The 15806-nt window shown below is 47.6% G+C and overlaps 1 protein-coding gene across 3 annotated transcripts in view; it reads right to left on the minus strand.

The window, feature by feature from the left end:
* Nucleotides 1–5128: 5128 nt before the first annotated feature.
* ING4 (inhibitor of growth family member 4) overlaps nucleotides 5129–15806 on the minus strand; it is a 43049-nt gene continuing 32371 nt past the window's right edge. For 2 of the 3 annotated variants that reach the window (XM_073311431.2, XM_073311450.2), the window contains 7 exons: nucleotides 9953–10024; nucleotides 9594–9760; nucleotides 9212–9326; nucleotides 8759–8867; nucleotides 6788–6935; nucleotides 6306–6367; nucleotides 5129–6020 (listed from right to left, as the gene is read on the minus strand). In XM_073311431.2, the coding sequence (XP_073167532.1) occupies nucleotides 5981–6020; nucleotides 6306–6367; nucleotides 6788–6935; nucleotides 8759–8867; nucleotides 9212–9326; nucleotides 9594–9760; nucleotides 9953–10024 (713 nt within the window). In that variant the 3' untranslated portion in view covers nucleotides 5129–5980. The remainder of the gene's footprint in view (nucleotides 6021–6305; nucleotides 6368–6787; nucleotides 6936–8758; nucleotides 8868–9211; nucleotides 9327–9593; nucleotides 9761–9952; nucleotides 10025–15806) is intronic. The other variant, XM_073311440.2, reaches the window with a different exon arrangement.

Below are 15806 nucleotides of genomic sequence, written 5' to 3' on the forward strand. Positions count from 1 at the left end.
CGGCCCACGGGACCATCCTGTCCGGCCCCTGAGCTCCTGGCCCAGGAGGCTAGCTCTCAGTCCCTCCCCTCCTGTCCCCCCTCCCCCGCAGCCACGCAGGCAGCACTCTGGGCAGCGGGGCTGCCCGTTCAACGTGTCTGGCTCCAGCTGGGTGGCATGGCAGCCAGACATGCTGCTCTGAGCGGCATGGTAAGGGGCCGGGGTGTTGGATAAGGGGCAGAGGGTCCCGGGGGGCAGTCAGGGGACAGGGAGGGAGTTATATAGGGGGTGGGGTCCTGGGGGGCGGTTGTCCCAGGAGGGGGCAGTCAGGGGACAAGAAGCAGGGGGGTTGGATGGGTGGGAGGTTCTGAGGGGGGCAGTCAGGGGGCAGGAAGTGGGAGGGGGCAGATAGGGGGCGGGGCCAGGCTGTTTGGGGAGGCACAGCCTTCCCTACCCGGCCCTCCATGCAGTTTTGCACCCCAATGTGGCCCTCAGGCCAAAAAGTTTGCCCACCCCTGGTTTATAAGCAGGCCCAGATCCTGAGAGGTGAACCTCACCAAGTTGAGGCTGCATTGCACCTGAGTTTGTGACCTGTCTCTGAGCAGTCAGTTATCAAGGTAAGGACACCCCTCGACACCTCAGGTAAGTGGCCACCATGGCCATACACTTTGTGAACACCTTTGGGGCGATTCAGTGGCCAAAGGGCAGGGCCATGAACTAATAGTGGCACTGATCCACTACAAAGCGCAGAAACCTTCTGTGTCCTTGGAAAATGGAGATATAGAAATAAGCATCCTTCAAATTGAGGGCGGCAAACCAGTCTCCTGGATCCAGAGAAGGAATGATGGAGGCCAGGGAGACCATGTGGAACTTCAGCTTCTGAGATATTTGTTGAGGCGACACAGGTCTAGAATGGGTCTGACGCCCCTTTCGGCCTTCAGGATTAGGAAATACCGAGAGAAAAACCTTTTCCCCTCATGTCTTGAGGGACTTCCTCTACAACCCACACCCTTAGGAGGGTTTCTACCTCCTGGACGAGGAGTTGCCCCAGAGAAGGGTCCCTGAAGAGGGACGTGGAGGTGGGGTGGGAGGGAGGAAAACTGCAGGGTATACCCAGAGGTTTCAGTGCTCAGCACCCAGCGGTTCAAAGTAATTCGGAACCAGGCAGTACGGAAAGGGAATAAACGATTGAAAAATAAACGGGTGGGGGAGGGGGGCTGGATCTGATAAATCTGGTACTCCGTCCTTGGGCGCACCCTCAGAATGCCTATCTCGGGCCACCTGACTGACATGCAGAGCCTGATTGGGAGGCTGAGGATGGGGTGGGACAATGGTATTTGAAGCCCTTGTCTCTGTCCCTTCTCCTGTAGGAGCCTTGTCTCAAGGAGCCCGAGACCCTCAGTGATGGGGGAGAAGGCCGGAATGACTTCCTGGAGGTCTGCGGTGTGGAAAGCCCCATGGAGCAGAGCATGGCATGGGAGTCTTTCAGGCCTTGTAGCCTGGCATCCGTTTGCTCCAAGAACAGAGCATTGCCTTCAAATGGGAGGTCTGGATGGATTGTTGGACCTCCAGGGAGAGGCCAGAGGACTGCAGCCACAAACTCTGCCACATCGACACAGCCATAGCCATGGACCTGGCTGCCAAGTCTGCCACATCCAAAGCGGTATGGAGTGAGGCCCTGGCTACTGACCTGCCTTTCTCCAGAATAGACGTGAACCGTTGGCCCAGGTCTTGCGGCAGGAAATGTTTAAATTTTGCCAGCGAGTCCCGCAAGTTGTAATTATATCTACCCAGCAGTGCCTACTGGTTAGATATCCTCAGCTAGAGGCGCGCAGTCAAATAAATTTTCCTTCCAAATAGGTCCAACATTTTTGCATCCTTATTTTTAGGCGTGGCTCTTGCCTGTCCCTTCCTGTCCTTTTGTTCACTACTGATACTATGAGTGAACCCGGGGGTGGGTGGGAGTATAGGTATTCATACCCTTTGGCGGGCACGTAATACTTCTTTAAAGCCCTCTTTGATATGCGCAGCAAAGAGGACAGGGTTTGCCACAGGGCCTTTACTACCTTTGATCACCCCTTTATTCACAGATAATGCCATCTTGGCAGGTGTTGCGGTGCCAAGATGTCAAAAAGGCTGTCTGCTTGTTCTGCAAGCTCCTCAGCCTGTAGGCCCAGATTTGAGGCCACCCTTTTAAGCAGTTCTTTGTGGGCCATAAAGTCATCGGGAGGGAGTGGGTGAGATGGGCCCATGACCACCTCATCAGGGGAAGAGGAAGGTAAACCGGGGAGGGGCTGGGCCACACACACTACCCCAAGAGAGTCTTCCCCAGCAACTGACGTCTGTCATCAGGTACCAGAATCAGAATCCGATTCCAGGTCTGGTCCTGGTGCCAATGGTACTGCAGACAGCTTCTTGGAGGGCCCCACTGAGGAACGTTGTGAGTATGGCCCTGGCATTATGGGGAGGCTCCAGGGATTCCAATAAGGCCACTGGATCGGCCACTGGCTCTGTGGCCAGGCACCCATCGCGGGCTCTGCCATGTCTGGTGCCCCAGTGAATGGTTCCCCCTTTGAATTCTGGGGAAGACTCCTCCCTTCCTTACCCTGGAGGTGCTGTCAGAGCCTCCCTCTGCCATCAAGGCTGGAGAATGGTGCTGGGGTCATGGTGATTGGTGGTACCATGTAGGTGGAGACTGATAGTGGGATGGTGGTGAGAGCTGACGGACTGGGGTGTGGGTGACCTGCGCCGAGGAGATGGCAACCGCTGTCTTTAAGATGCAGGTCGGTGCCAAGGAGATTGAAGCCTCGCCAGTGATGAATCACATCGTCTGAGAACACGAAGGTGGTGATGGACTGGTGCCAAGTCTCCGGGGATTGATGGTGCCTGCGGAACCTTTGCCACCTCCACTGGCTGGGAGTCTTGTCATGTAGGTGGTACCGTGAGAGCCATGAGGTCTCTCACCACCTGAAACGCCTCTGGCATCGAAGGCACCATCAACCACGCTGGCCCCCTACCACTCCCAGGAGTCGGAGGCAGGTTCTTGGATGGGCTAGGGGCTCTTGAGGCTGCCACCCCTGGGCTCTCAAGTGCAGGCAGGTGGCCCGACATGGGTCCTTTGCCTGCTGATTGTGCCTTGTCCTCATTAGAAGCTGGGGAGCGCCCCCACTGCTTTATGTGCTTCCTGGGCACCGGTGACAGGGAGTGGTGCCATGGAGAGCTCGAAGCTGGAGGGGCACTCCAAACTGACCTGGACATGTTCTGTGCTGAGTCAGACCTGGAGGGGTCTGACGCCGGTCTAAGAACTGCCTCCATTAATAGTGCATTTAAGTGGATGTCCCTGTCCTTTTGGGTCCTTAGCTTAAGGTTTTACAAATTCAGTACTTGACCTTGACATGTGCTTCCCCCAAACACTTCAAGCAGCTTGTGTGAAGGTCGCTAACCAGCATCGGCTTATTACAAGCAGAGCATAGCTTGAAACCCGGGGACTGGGGCATGCCTTATCCCTGGAACAACGTCTCAACAGGGAATCATAGAATATCAGGGTTGGAAGGGACCTCAGGAAGTCATCTAGTCCAACCCCCTGCTCAAAGCAGGACCATTCCCCAATTTTTGCCCCAACTCCCTAAATGGCCCCCTCAAGGATTGAACTCACAGCCCTGGGTTTAGCAGGGCAATGCTCAAACCACTGAGCTATCCATCCCCCCACTCTAACTGTAACTAACTCTACCTTAACTGCTAACAATACTAACTATCCAAAAACTATAGTACACAAACAGTTCGAAGAGACCACTATCACACTTGCTGAACAAGAGCGAAAGAGGCGTTCTTTACTTGAAAATGATTGATTAAAGTATAGCTACGCAGGACTTAGTTTAACTATGTAACTGGAGTCCAAAAGGAAATTCTTTGGAACCTAACTCCAGCACATAGCCCAAGATCAGAGCTGCCAGACCTCAACACTCTGCCGAGCATACCATGCAGAAGCTGGAGCCCTGGACGACTTGATCCTGACTAGCCACTAAGGAAAGTTCGTCTGCCTTATTGGGAGTGGTGAGCATTGCATGCTTAGCCTATGTGTTCTGTTTTGGTAACTGTTAATAAACAAATAGAGGTTAAGGATATTATTGTGTAAGGCTCTTTCACTGATAAAGGCCTCACAAACACGCAGAAGATTATGCCCTGATCCCTGGGAACTGGGTCAGGGTGGGTGCCTTTCACCCAGAGCCCTATAACTGGGAAAGGGTGGGGGTGCCTAAATTAACCGTGTTATGCTTTGAGTGCACAGAAGGGTAAATGTGGGGTGCCCTAGAGTGTGTGGGAACATCCACCATTCATCAGTATCCCTCCTGGGCTTTGTTAGTAAGCACGTTAATCCATATGATCAGTACAGCTGGGAAAAAATAATGGCAAATATTTTACTCACCAGAAAGTACAATTTTGTTTGACCCAAAATGATTTGCGTTGAGTTTGCCCAGTTATGACCGAACCAAAAAAAAAAAAAAAAGAAATGTTTTGGAGATGTTGAAACAAAGCATTTTGTTTTCATATGACGGCTTTTCATTTTGATTTTTGAAATTTTAACAAAAGTAAAGGAGGACTAGATTCACCAAATGGTTTTTCCCTCAAGCTCTCCTGTTGAAGCTATTCCACCTTTTATAAATAAGTATTTCTTAGAGCAGACTTGCACTTGAGACTCCCACATCCCAGGCAGTGCCCTAACTACTAGGGTAAAAACTATGAGGAGATCACCTCCTCTTCCAGCTGTTTTCTGAATCTAGTCCTCCCCAGCCTTTGTTAAAATGCCCAAAATCAAACCAAAAAATCCAAGTTGAATAATAACAAAAAATGTTTCATATGACCCTACTAGAAATTTTTCCAACTTTTCAATTCACAAAAAAATTGGAAATTTTTCATTTTCAGTTTGATTTTTTGGAAATGCTAGCGAACCTAAGAAGATTCACCTAGGTCATCTTCTGAGTTATCAATAACTCTAAAATAGGTAATGGTGTCTTTAATGTAGAGTGCAACCCTATCCTCCCCCAACAACTCTTTTACTCACTGAGGGGATCTACAGAAGGTTTCTGTGTCATCCTCCACAGGTCAGAGCCAAGACCCACAATCACAGACCCTGGCAAATGCTGGGGTGTTTGTTTCAATGGGTTTTATTTAATTCCATATTTTACAAGGTGGATCTGGATTCCCAAACTTCCCATCACCAGGAGAACAAAGGATCTTGGACAGCAACAGGGATTGGGGAACTCTGGGGCAGAAGCACAGGTGATACAAAACCAGCTCCACCTAAGCTCACGAATGCTTCCTCTTTCCTGTAAGACACAGTACACTACCCATTCCTGAGATATTCCCCCAGAAGGGGAATAAATGAGACTCAGGTTCTCTCTAAACTCCCTCCTCTCCCACATACAACAGAGACCACTTGGTACTGGAGGTGATAGTGGAATGTAAGGTAGGGCAGGGAAGGACTAAGGGATCCAACTTTTCAACCAACCTGTAAGATGAAGAGGTGGCCTGCTTACCCCCCACGCCCAGGGAAGATCTAATAAAATCAGGAGCCTATAAAGTTTGGGGAGCCTTACCTCCTTCCCCTGGGCATTCAGGTAATCTTTCACTTCCCTGACTAAGTCTGGCTTCCCCAAGGAGAGATGCAGGCAATGGACTCTAAGTGGGGTGAAAGGTGAGCCAGGGAAATCAGGGGACCATCCAACCCCTAGGAATCTGGGGGCTACCTAGTTACCCTCATTCCCTCTGGGATTCAGAGACCTGTTCTAGAACAAAGGACCTCCAAGGGGAATCTGAAGGTAGCACGGGATACAGAACACATTGGAACTGTCATGAGGGCACAGCCCATTCAAAGGTCACCCTAACCACAAACAGGGCAAGACTCCCCGCAACCTCAAGGCCCAGGGGCTGGGGGAGCCTTGATGAGGCCCTAGTAGAAGAGATGGGACTCTGGCCACTGCACCAGGGGGCTCTAGGGATTTTATTTCTTCTTCCTCTCCTGGGAACAGCGAGGGCAGAACCTGGTAGGAAAAGGAAAGAGAAGGCAGCAGTTATGACGTGGGAGGGACCCACCAATACACAAAGCCTATGGGACCCTCCTTAGTGCCCCCCAAATACAGCCACACACACAGAAGCCCTTAAACACACACAACCCCCAATAACTCTTCATTGAGATGCAGTCCCAACACCCCCTAACATTCATAGTCACCCCGCCCCAGAACGTTCCGCTCCAGACACCCATGGGACTCCCCAGTGATTTATAGCCTCTTGAAACCTCTGATGTCCTTGTTTCAGCACCCACTCACCATTTCCCTCTCGGCTTTGTCGTCAGGCCCACACAGGCGAAATGGAACCACTCGATGGAGCACTGATGTGGGATGAAGAGCACAGAGTCAGTCATACAGTAGAGTTTCCTTCCCTTCTGAGTCTTTTGGGGGCTACCAACACCCCCTCAGCATTTGATCACATAACCTCCCCTTGCAACTCCTCAGCAGTGACCACATCAATATTCAGGATTGTGGAAGTGGATTGAGAAACTCACCTAATTCCTACTCTGTTTTAAGGCTTCCCTCCTCCTGGATTCCAGACTTGTCCAGGACAAAAATCTGTCCCTTAAGGGTCTCTCTAAAATGAGCATCCTCCTTAATTCTCTCCTCTCACATAATCTGTACATACACCCTCGACCTGCAGGTGTCACTGCTTGAGATAGCAGGACCCACATAAGCACAACCAGATTTCCAGTGTGAGTCTCACCCCGCCCCCATTCTCTCCAAGTCCAGTATCTTACATCAGGGTTATCACAGCCAATCATCTCCCCATAGGAGACCTGGTGGCACAGGCAGTAGGTGGGTTCATTGGGATCCACAGGCATATCCAGCACATCTGAGGGGTGCACATTTCCAAATGTCACTGAAGGCATCCCATACTCCGTGCTGCTGCAGGAGAGAAGGAGGAATCAGGTCAGCAAAGTCACCAGGGTGGGGGCACCCCCGCACTTCACCCGGGGAGACCCTCTGCTGTGGACTCCACCTTGACAGAAACAGAAAGAGACCCTTCCCCACATAACACAACTGCAGAAATTCACTATCCCAGGTCCTGTCCTCACAGCAAGGACCTGACCTCTCCAGGCCTCTATCTCCTTCCAGAGGGAAGGATATTTCTCTCACTAGGAGTCCCAGCCTACCCGGGCTCTTGCTCTAACTGCTCCAGGGCACAGCAGGAACAAGTGGGATGGATGAGCCCATTGGTCTGATCTGGGTGAAGTCAGGGGATCGCTTATGATCTGGATGAGGGATGGATTGCACCCTCAGCAAATTCTCGGATGACACTAAGCTGGGGGGAGAGGTAGATATGCTGGAGGGTAGGGACAGGGTCTGGAATGACCTAGACAAATTGGAGGATTGGGCCAAGAGAAAACTGATTAGGTTCAACAAGGACAAGTGCAGAGTCCTGCACTTAGGACGGAAGAATCCCAGGCACTGTTACATGCTGGGGACTGATTGGCTAAGCGGAAGTTCTGAAGAAAAGGACCTGGGGATTACAGTGGATGGGAAGCTGGATTTGATAGCAGCCTTCAACTAACAGCCCTCCATCCCACTAACGGGGGGTTCCAAGGAGGATGGAGCTAGGCTGTTCTCAGTGGTGGCAGATGACAGAACAAGAAGCAATGGTCTCAAGTTGCAGTGCGGGAGGTCTAGGTTGGATATTAGGAAAAACTATTTCACTAGGAGGATGGTGAAGCACTGGAATGGGTTATCTAGGGAGGTGGTGGAATCTCCATCTTTAGAGGTTTTTTAAGGCTTGGCTTGACAAAGCCCTGGCTAGGATGATTTAGTTGAGATTGGTCCTGCTTTGGGTAGAGGGTTGGACTAGATGACCTCCTGAGGTCTCTTCCAATCCTAATCTTCTATGATTCTATGACAAAGGGCAGGACCTGACCATTGGTTTGATCCTGATTAGGGGTGTAGCCAGCCGCAGCCCCCATCCATGGCTTGACCCCCCCCAGGCAGCAGCAGCTCCTGCTCCATGGGGAAGAGGTGCAGCCCATGGCTCCCTCTGCATCTGCCCTGCCAAGCAGTCTGTGCCTGTGTCGACCTCCTGTCACGTCGTTACCTTGCTTTTGAAGTGCAGTTTGCACAGTTTCCTATCTGAACCACAAATAACAGCAGAAGTCCTTGCGAATGTGAGGGGCTTGCTTAAAGCTATATTACCAATTGTATTCATGCTTATGAACATGTAATCAATATATAAGGAGTGAGATAGTATGAGTGTAAGAAACCAATCGCAAGGCTTGAACTGAAATATTACCATGTAAGGATAATCAAGGTGTATATGGGACTGTATATAAACCTACAGCAGTAGCGGCCAGAGAGAGATGTAACCTACGACAGCAAAAACTCAGGACCGGACCGGAAGCAGTAGAGCCCTCCCACAGACCCGAAGGGGCTTCGGGGACTCTCGTCGCCTAGCGGTTCAATCTCTGGGAAGCTGGAACCTGGCCAGTCTCAGTCACCTAAGATCGAAAACAACACCTGCGTCTTCAGCCTGCCAGTATGCATGGAATGTGTGTGAGTATAACTGCGCAAATAATGGAAGTAAGCAATAAATCAACCCTCAATACTGTTTCAATTCGACCTTTGTTTGTGGTTATTTCTTGGCTGGTTCCAAGAAAGAGTAACAAGGGGAACCTTGATGGACCCACTGGTCTGACTTAACTTGTGTGGTTACCCCCCATTCCCTAAGTCTCCCTGTCACTTACGTGCGGACGAGTTTCAGCTTCTTTTGAGCCATCTTTGGTGCCTCCTCATCAGAGTTTTTCCCCTTAGAACGAGCACGGGCAGCTTTCTTCTCCTTTTGGGCCCGGCCCTCTGGAGGGATGGGGAAAAGAAATGGGCATTAAACTCTTCCACCCACGAAGACAGATACCTGTACACCAGCCCCCTTTACAGCATTAAGACACATACCCTGCCCTTTCATAGTCTCTGGTCTACACACACCCATCATCTCCTCTGAGACACCCCATCACAACCCTCCATCATCATCCCTGGGTCACCTCCTTGTCACTTGCTGGGTTCTAGATCCTCCTCAAACTCCAACTTCACAGGCTCTGGGCCATCTCCTGCCATCCTCCTCCCAGGCTCCCTTCCAACCCCACCACTTTTGTGGTCCTGGGCCCCACTATATCAGTTTGCGGCAGGGCCCTGGGACTCACTCTTCTTGCCCTTGCTGGAGGAGCTGTCGTAGTCACTCGATTCAATCTGCTTCTCCTTCAAGTCAGCTTCAAAACGGGCAAGGTCCGTGTCTAGCCGCCGGATGTGCTTATCCACCTGCAGGTAGGACAGTAAGCAAAAGCATTATTAGGGGATGGAATCCTGAAGGGCCTAGAAAGGACAGGGGAAGGGGCTTCAGCAGAGAGGCAACTGTAGGTGGTGCCTACAAGGGAGACAGGGATCCATGTTGGGACTGGAGCAAAGGATTTCCAAATGCTTTATAACCCCATCCAGTACCAGGAACAGGATACAGTGAGTCATGACTCCCAGCCCTTCATGCTATAACCCTTTGTCACCACTCTGCTCCCTCTCTCTCCTTCATACCATCTCATAGGTCTGCATGGCCAGCTGAACCTTGTCATCCCCGAACTCCTTGCATTTCGCATAGGCTTCCTGAATTTGCTTGAGAAGCCCCAGTTTTTCCTCCGAAGACAGAGTCCGTGCATTGGTGATATACTCCGTGGCCAGTTTATCAATCTCTGACTTGAGGTCTGAAACAAGACCGGATTCATGGTCAAAAATATCCCAGTGCCCTCTGCTAGGAAGGGCAGATCTGGACAGCTGTAGGCTCCCTCCTCTGCCCTGTTGTCACACCACCACCTGCAAGGGAAGGAAGAGCAGGCCAGCTGCAGGCTTCCTACCTACTCACAGCACATACTCTGGGCCTCATTCCTGACACTCACCTTCTGTTCGCTGGTCTAAATCTCGCATGAGTTGGAAATTTCTCTGCAATTCAAATGGCAGGTTCTCAATGCCTGGAGAGAGAGGTAGATACATGGAGAGGTCAGGTCCCTGTCTCTGTTTCCCCCATTAAGCATTTATAATAACCAGATATAGGACTTAACATCCCCTAATTTCCCTGTCAGTCCAACTCTGATGTAATGCAGCAGCTGTTCTCTAAGATGCCAATGATTCAGTCTTGCGCCCATTGGAAGCCTAGAGTCTGGTGGGCTCACAGACGGGGTCGTTACTTTAGTAAATCTTACTGGGGTCCACTAAGTTGGCACTATCTCCAACTCCCCTCAATGCAGACATTATTAACTGGCATTATTAACTTGCAGGTAGCATGGAAAAGGTGGGTCACGAGAAGGAGTGGGTAGTGGTCCTGATCAGAGCAAGAAGGCTCTTCCACGCATAAGATGCGGCATGAGAAGAGGTATGGGGTTGTTTATGGAACAATTTGACAACTACACAATGGTAGCGGTAGCAAAAAAAAATAATAATGGAAAGCTCATGAGGGACGAAGCTGTGCAGTGGCTTAAAGGTCAGGACAAAAAGCTTGAACACGATATGGAGGAAAAAGAAGAACCAGTGGATTCAAAGGTGATTCAGGGATGATAGTCAGACCAAGATACCAGAAAGATAATCTTAGTGGCAGCATGTTGAATGGACTGAAGGTAAGTGGTGTATGTGTCCAGGCAGTCTTAAAGAAAGAAGTCACAGTAATCAAGACAATAGATATGGGGCTGTGCAAGAGTTCTGCTGAGGGAGCAGAGAGAAAAGGTACCAACTTAGAAACATCATGGAAGCAGCAGCAATATTTGGCCTGGATGTAATTCAAATACGCATGCACCAGAAGCACAGGTCCTTATCAGTAAAGATAAATGAGATATATCTTATTGTAAGCTGTACAGGACCTAGGAGAACATGGGTGAAAAATACTGATTGCATCCAGTACAAGACATTGACGACACAGACCACACTAGTCAGTTCATTACAATATAACACAGAATCATAGACATGTAGGATTGGAAGGAAGCTCAATAGGTCATCTAGCCCAGTCCCTTGTACTCATGACAGGACTACATAATAACTAAACCAGAGGTTTTCAACCTTTTTTCATTTGCAGACCTCTAAAAAACTTCTAAAGGAGGCACGACCCCTTTGGAAAACTTAGACCGTCTGCGGACCCCAGGGGTCCGTGGACCACAGGTTGAAAACCACTGAACTAGACCATTTCTGGCAGGTGTTTGTCTAAACTGCTCTTAGAAACCTCTAATGAGGGAGATTCTACAACCTCCCTAGGCAATTTGTTCCAGTGCTTAACTACCCTGACAGTTAAGAAGTTTTTTCTAATGTCCAACCTAAACCTCCCTTGCTACAATTTAAGCCCATCGCTTCTTATCCTATCCTCAGAAGTTAACAATTTTTCACTCTCCTCCTTGTAACAACCTTTTATGTACTTAAGAACCATCAGTCTTCTCTTTTCCAGACTAAACAAATCAATTTTTTTTCAATCTTTCTTCACAAGTCATGTTTTCTAGACCTTTAATAATTTTTGTTGCTCTCCTCTGGACTTTCTCCAATTTGTCCACATCTTTCCTGAAATGTGGCACCCAGAACTCGACACAATATTCCAGCTAAGACCTCATCAGCACAGAGCAGAGTGGAAGAATTACTTATCGTGTCTTGCTTACAATGCTCCTGCTAATACACCCTAGAATTACGTTTGCTTTTATACCGTTCACTCATATTTATCTTGTGATCCCCTATAACCCCCAGATCCCTTTCTGAAGTACTCCTTACTAGGCAGTCATTTCCCATTTTGCATGTGTGCAATTGATTGTTCCTTCCTAAGTAGAGTACTTTGCATTTGTCCTTATTGCATTTCATTCTATTTACTTCAGACCATTTCTCCAGATAATTTTGAATTTTAATCCTACCCTCCAAAGCACTTGCAACCCCTCCCAGCTTGGTATCATCCGTAAACTTTTTAAGTGTACTCTCTCTGCCATTATCTAAATCATTGATGAAGATATTGAACAGAACTGGACCCAAGACTGATCACCGCAGGACCCCACTCAATATGCACTTCCAGCTTGACTGAACCGCTGATAGGTACTCTCTGGGAATGATTTTTCAACCAGTTAGGCACCCACCTTATAACAGCTTCACCTAAGCTTTATTTTGCTAGTTTGTTTATGAAAAGGTCTAGCAAAACAGTAACAACAATCGCAGGAAAGTCAAGACATGCTACATTTACCACATCCACCCTATTCATAAGGCTTATTAACCTGCCACAGAGAGCCATCCGGTTGGTTTGACATGATTTGTTCTTGACAAATCCATGTTGACTGTTACTTATCACTTTATTATCTTCTAGGTGTTTGCAAATTGATTATTACTTGATTATTTGTTCCATTATCTTTCCAGGTACTGAAGATGAATGGTCTGTAATTCCGAGGGTTGTCCTTATTCCCCTTTTTTCAGATTGACACTATATTTGCCCTCTTCCAGTCCTCTGGAATATCACCCATCTTCCATGAGTTTTCAAAGATAATCACTAATGGTTCAGATATCTCCTTAGTCACCTCCTTCGGTATTCTAGGATGTATTTCATCAGGCTCTGCTGACTTGAATACATCTAACTTGTCTAAGATAATCCTAAAACTGTTTTACATTAAATAAATAATAAAATAATAGTTCTTTTCATGCAACCAACTCAAAGCACTGAACTGCTTGAAGTGCCACAAAGAAGGATTAATTTCCCCATTTTACAGATGGGAAAACAGAAGTCGAGATGGGAAGAGACTTGTCCAAGGTCATAGAGCAAATTGGGGAAAAGCTGGGAATAGAATACAGGAATCTTGACTCCAAGTCCCCTGCTCTTTAGTCTATTCTGCCTGCTACATTATAACATAATTCAGTTGTCTCTCTCCAGGTCCTGGAAGTTCTGAAACACAATGTATATTGTAACTACCAAATATTATTACAGTAACAGACATGCTGCAAGACTCAAAAGTCAGTATTCCATGATTCTTTTTCAGCATTACTTCTTACTAGTGTTGTTGATTAATTGCAGTTAACTCATGCGATTAACTCAAAAAAATTAACTGCGACTAAAAAAATTAATCGCATTGTTAAACAATAGAATACCAATTGAAATTTATTAATATTTTCAGATGTTTTTCTACATTTTCAAATAAATATATTGATTTCTATTACAGTTCAATACAAAGTGTACAGTGTTCACTTTATATTATTTTTTATTACAAATATTCACACTGTAAAAATGATAAAGAAATAGTATTTTTCAGTTCACCTCATACAAGTACTGTAGTGCAATCTCTTTATTGTGAAAGTGTAACTTACAAATGTAGATTTTTTTTTGTTACATAACTGCACTCAAAACCAAAACACTGTAAAACTTTAGAGCCTACAAGTCTACTCAGTCCTACTTCTTGTTCAGCCAATTGCTAAGACAAACAAATTTGTTTACATTTATGGGAGATACTGCTGACTGCTTCTTATTTACAATGTTACCTGAAAGTGAGAACAGGCATTTGCATGGTACTTTCGTAGCCACGTACCAGATGTGCTAAACACTCATATGCCCCTTCAAGCTTCGGCCACCATTCCAGAGGACATGCTTCCATGCTGATGATGCTGTGACGAAGTGGGACTGTTCTTAATGTTTCCTCTGAATAGTGTGGAGGTGCCTCAGCTTCCCCTATGCAGTTCTTAAGTATTTAGGTGGTGGGGTAAGGGTGTATGATCATTGCAGAACCCTAGAGGGCAGGTGTGTGCAGGGGTCTGGACACAGAGAATGGCCAACACCCTGTTTCCTAGCAACTGATGGCCTGGGCCCTTCCCCTCGCCCCCCTCCCGCAAGGTGAGAGCTAAAGGGTTGGAGAACAAAGGAATCAGGTGACCTCCTGGCCCGGGAAAAGGGAAAGCCCAGAGGAGGAGGGGCTGGAGGAAGCTTCAGTTTGGGGCTGGCTGGGACATGGAGTGAAGTGCAGACGTGGTTGTCTGGCTCACTGCCCCCCAAAATGGACCCAGCTGAGGGGTCCTGTTCTCTGCACCTGCAAGTTCTGTTTTAGACCATGGTTCCTGTTGTCTAATAAACCTCTGTTTTACTGGCTGGCTGAGAGTCACGTCTGACTGCGGAGTTGGGGTGCAGGACCCTCTGGCTTCCCCAAGACCCTGCCTGGGCGGACTCGCTGGGGGAAGCACACGGAGGGGCAGAGGATGCTGAATGCTCCGAGGTCAGACCCAGGAAGGTGGAAGCTGTGTGAGCTTTGTGTCCTGAAGACAGACTGCTCACAGAAAGGAGACTTCCCCAGAGTCCTGACTGGCTTCATGGGGAGCAGTTCCAGAGCATAGCCCAGGGACTCCATGACAGATGCTCATTAAAAAAATAATATGTTCATTAAATTTGTGACTGAACTCCTTGGGGAAGAATTGTATGTCTCCTGTTCTTTTTTACCCATTTCATGTTATAGCAGTATTGGATGATGACCCAGCACATGTTCATTTTAAGAACACTTTCACAGCAGATTTGACAAAACGCAAAGAAGGTACCAGTGTGAGATTTCTAAGGATAGATATAGCATTCAACCCAAGGTTTAATAATCTGAAGTGCCTTCCAAAATCTGAGCAGGACGAGGTATGGAGAATACTTTCAGGTGTCTTAAAAGAGCAACACTCCGACATGGAAACTACAGAACCTGAACCACCAAAAAAGAAAATCAACCTTCTGCTGGTGGCATCTGACTCAGATGATGTAAATGAACATGCGTCGGTACGCTCTGCTTTGGATCGTTATCGAGCAGAATCCGTCATCAGCATGGATGCATGTATGCTGGAATGGTGGCTGAAACATGAAGGAACATATGAATCTTTAGCGCACCTGGCACATAAATATCGTGCAATGCCAGCTACAACAGTGCCATGTGAATGCCTGTTAATTTCTGATGACACTGTAAACAAGACATGGGCAGTATTATCTCCTGCAAACTGTAACCAGAATTGTTTGTCTGAGTGATTGGCTGAAGTAGGACTGAGTGGACTTGTAGGTTCTAAAGTTTTACATTGTTTTATTTTTGAATGAAGTTATTTTTTGTACATAATTCTACATTTGTAAGTTCAACTTTCATTATAAAGAGCACTACAATACTTGTATTAGATTAATTTAAATATACTATTTCTTTTGTTTTTTACAGGGCAAATATTTGATATCAAAAATAAATATAAAGTGAGCACTGTACACTTTGTATTTTGTGTTGTAATTGAAATCAATGTATTCGAAAAAGTAGAAAACATCCAAATATATTTAAATAAATGGTATTCTATTATTGTTTAACGGTGTGATTAATCTTTTTTAATCACTTGACAACCCTACTTCTTACCCATAGCCATGGAGGTTCTCTTGGACTCCTCTTACTGGGGAAACTGGCTGGCTAGATTGTCGGGCTCAACGGGTAGTGATCAATGGCTCCATGTCTAGTTGGCAGCCGGTATCAAGTGGAGTGCCCCAAGGGTCGGTCCTGGGGCCGGTTTTATTCAATATCTTCATAAATGATCTGGAGGATGGTGTGGATTGCACTCTCAGCAAATTTGCGGATGATACTAAACTGGGAGGAGTGGTAGATACGCTGGAGGGGAGGGATAGGATACAGAAGGACCTAGACCAATTGGAAGATTGGGCCAAAAGGAATCTGATGAGGTTCAATAAGGATAAGTGCAGGGTCCTGCACTTAGGACGGAAGAACCCAATGCACAGCTACAGACTAGGGACCGAATGGCTAGGCAGCA

The sequence above is a fragment of the Lepidochelys kempii genome, chromosome 1, assembly GCF_965140285.1.
Source record: "Lepidochelys kempii isolate rLepKem1 chromosome 1, rLepKem1.hap1, whole genome shotgun sequence".
NCBI classification, from domain to species: Eukaryota; Metazoa; Chordata; order Testudines; family Cheloniidae; genus Lepidochelys; species Lepidochelys kempii.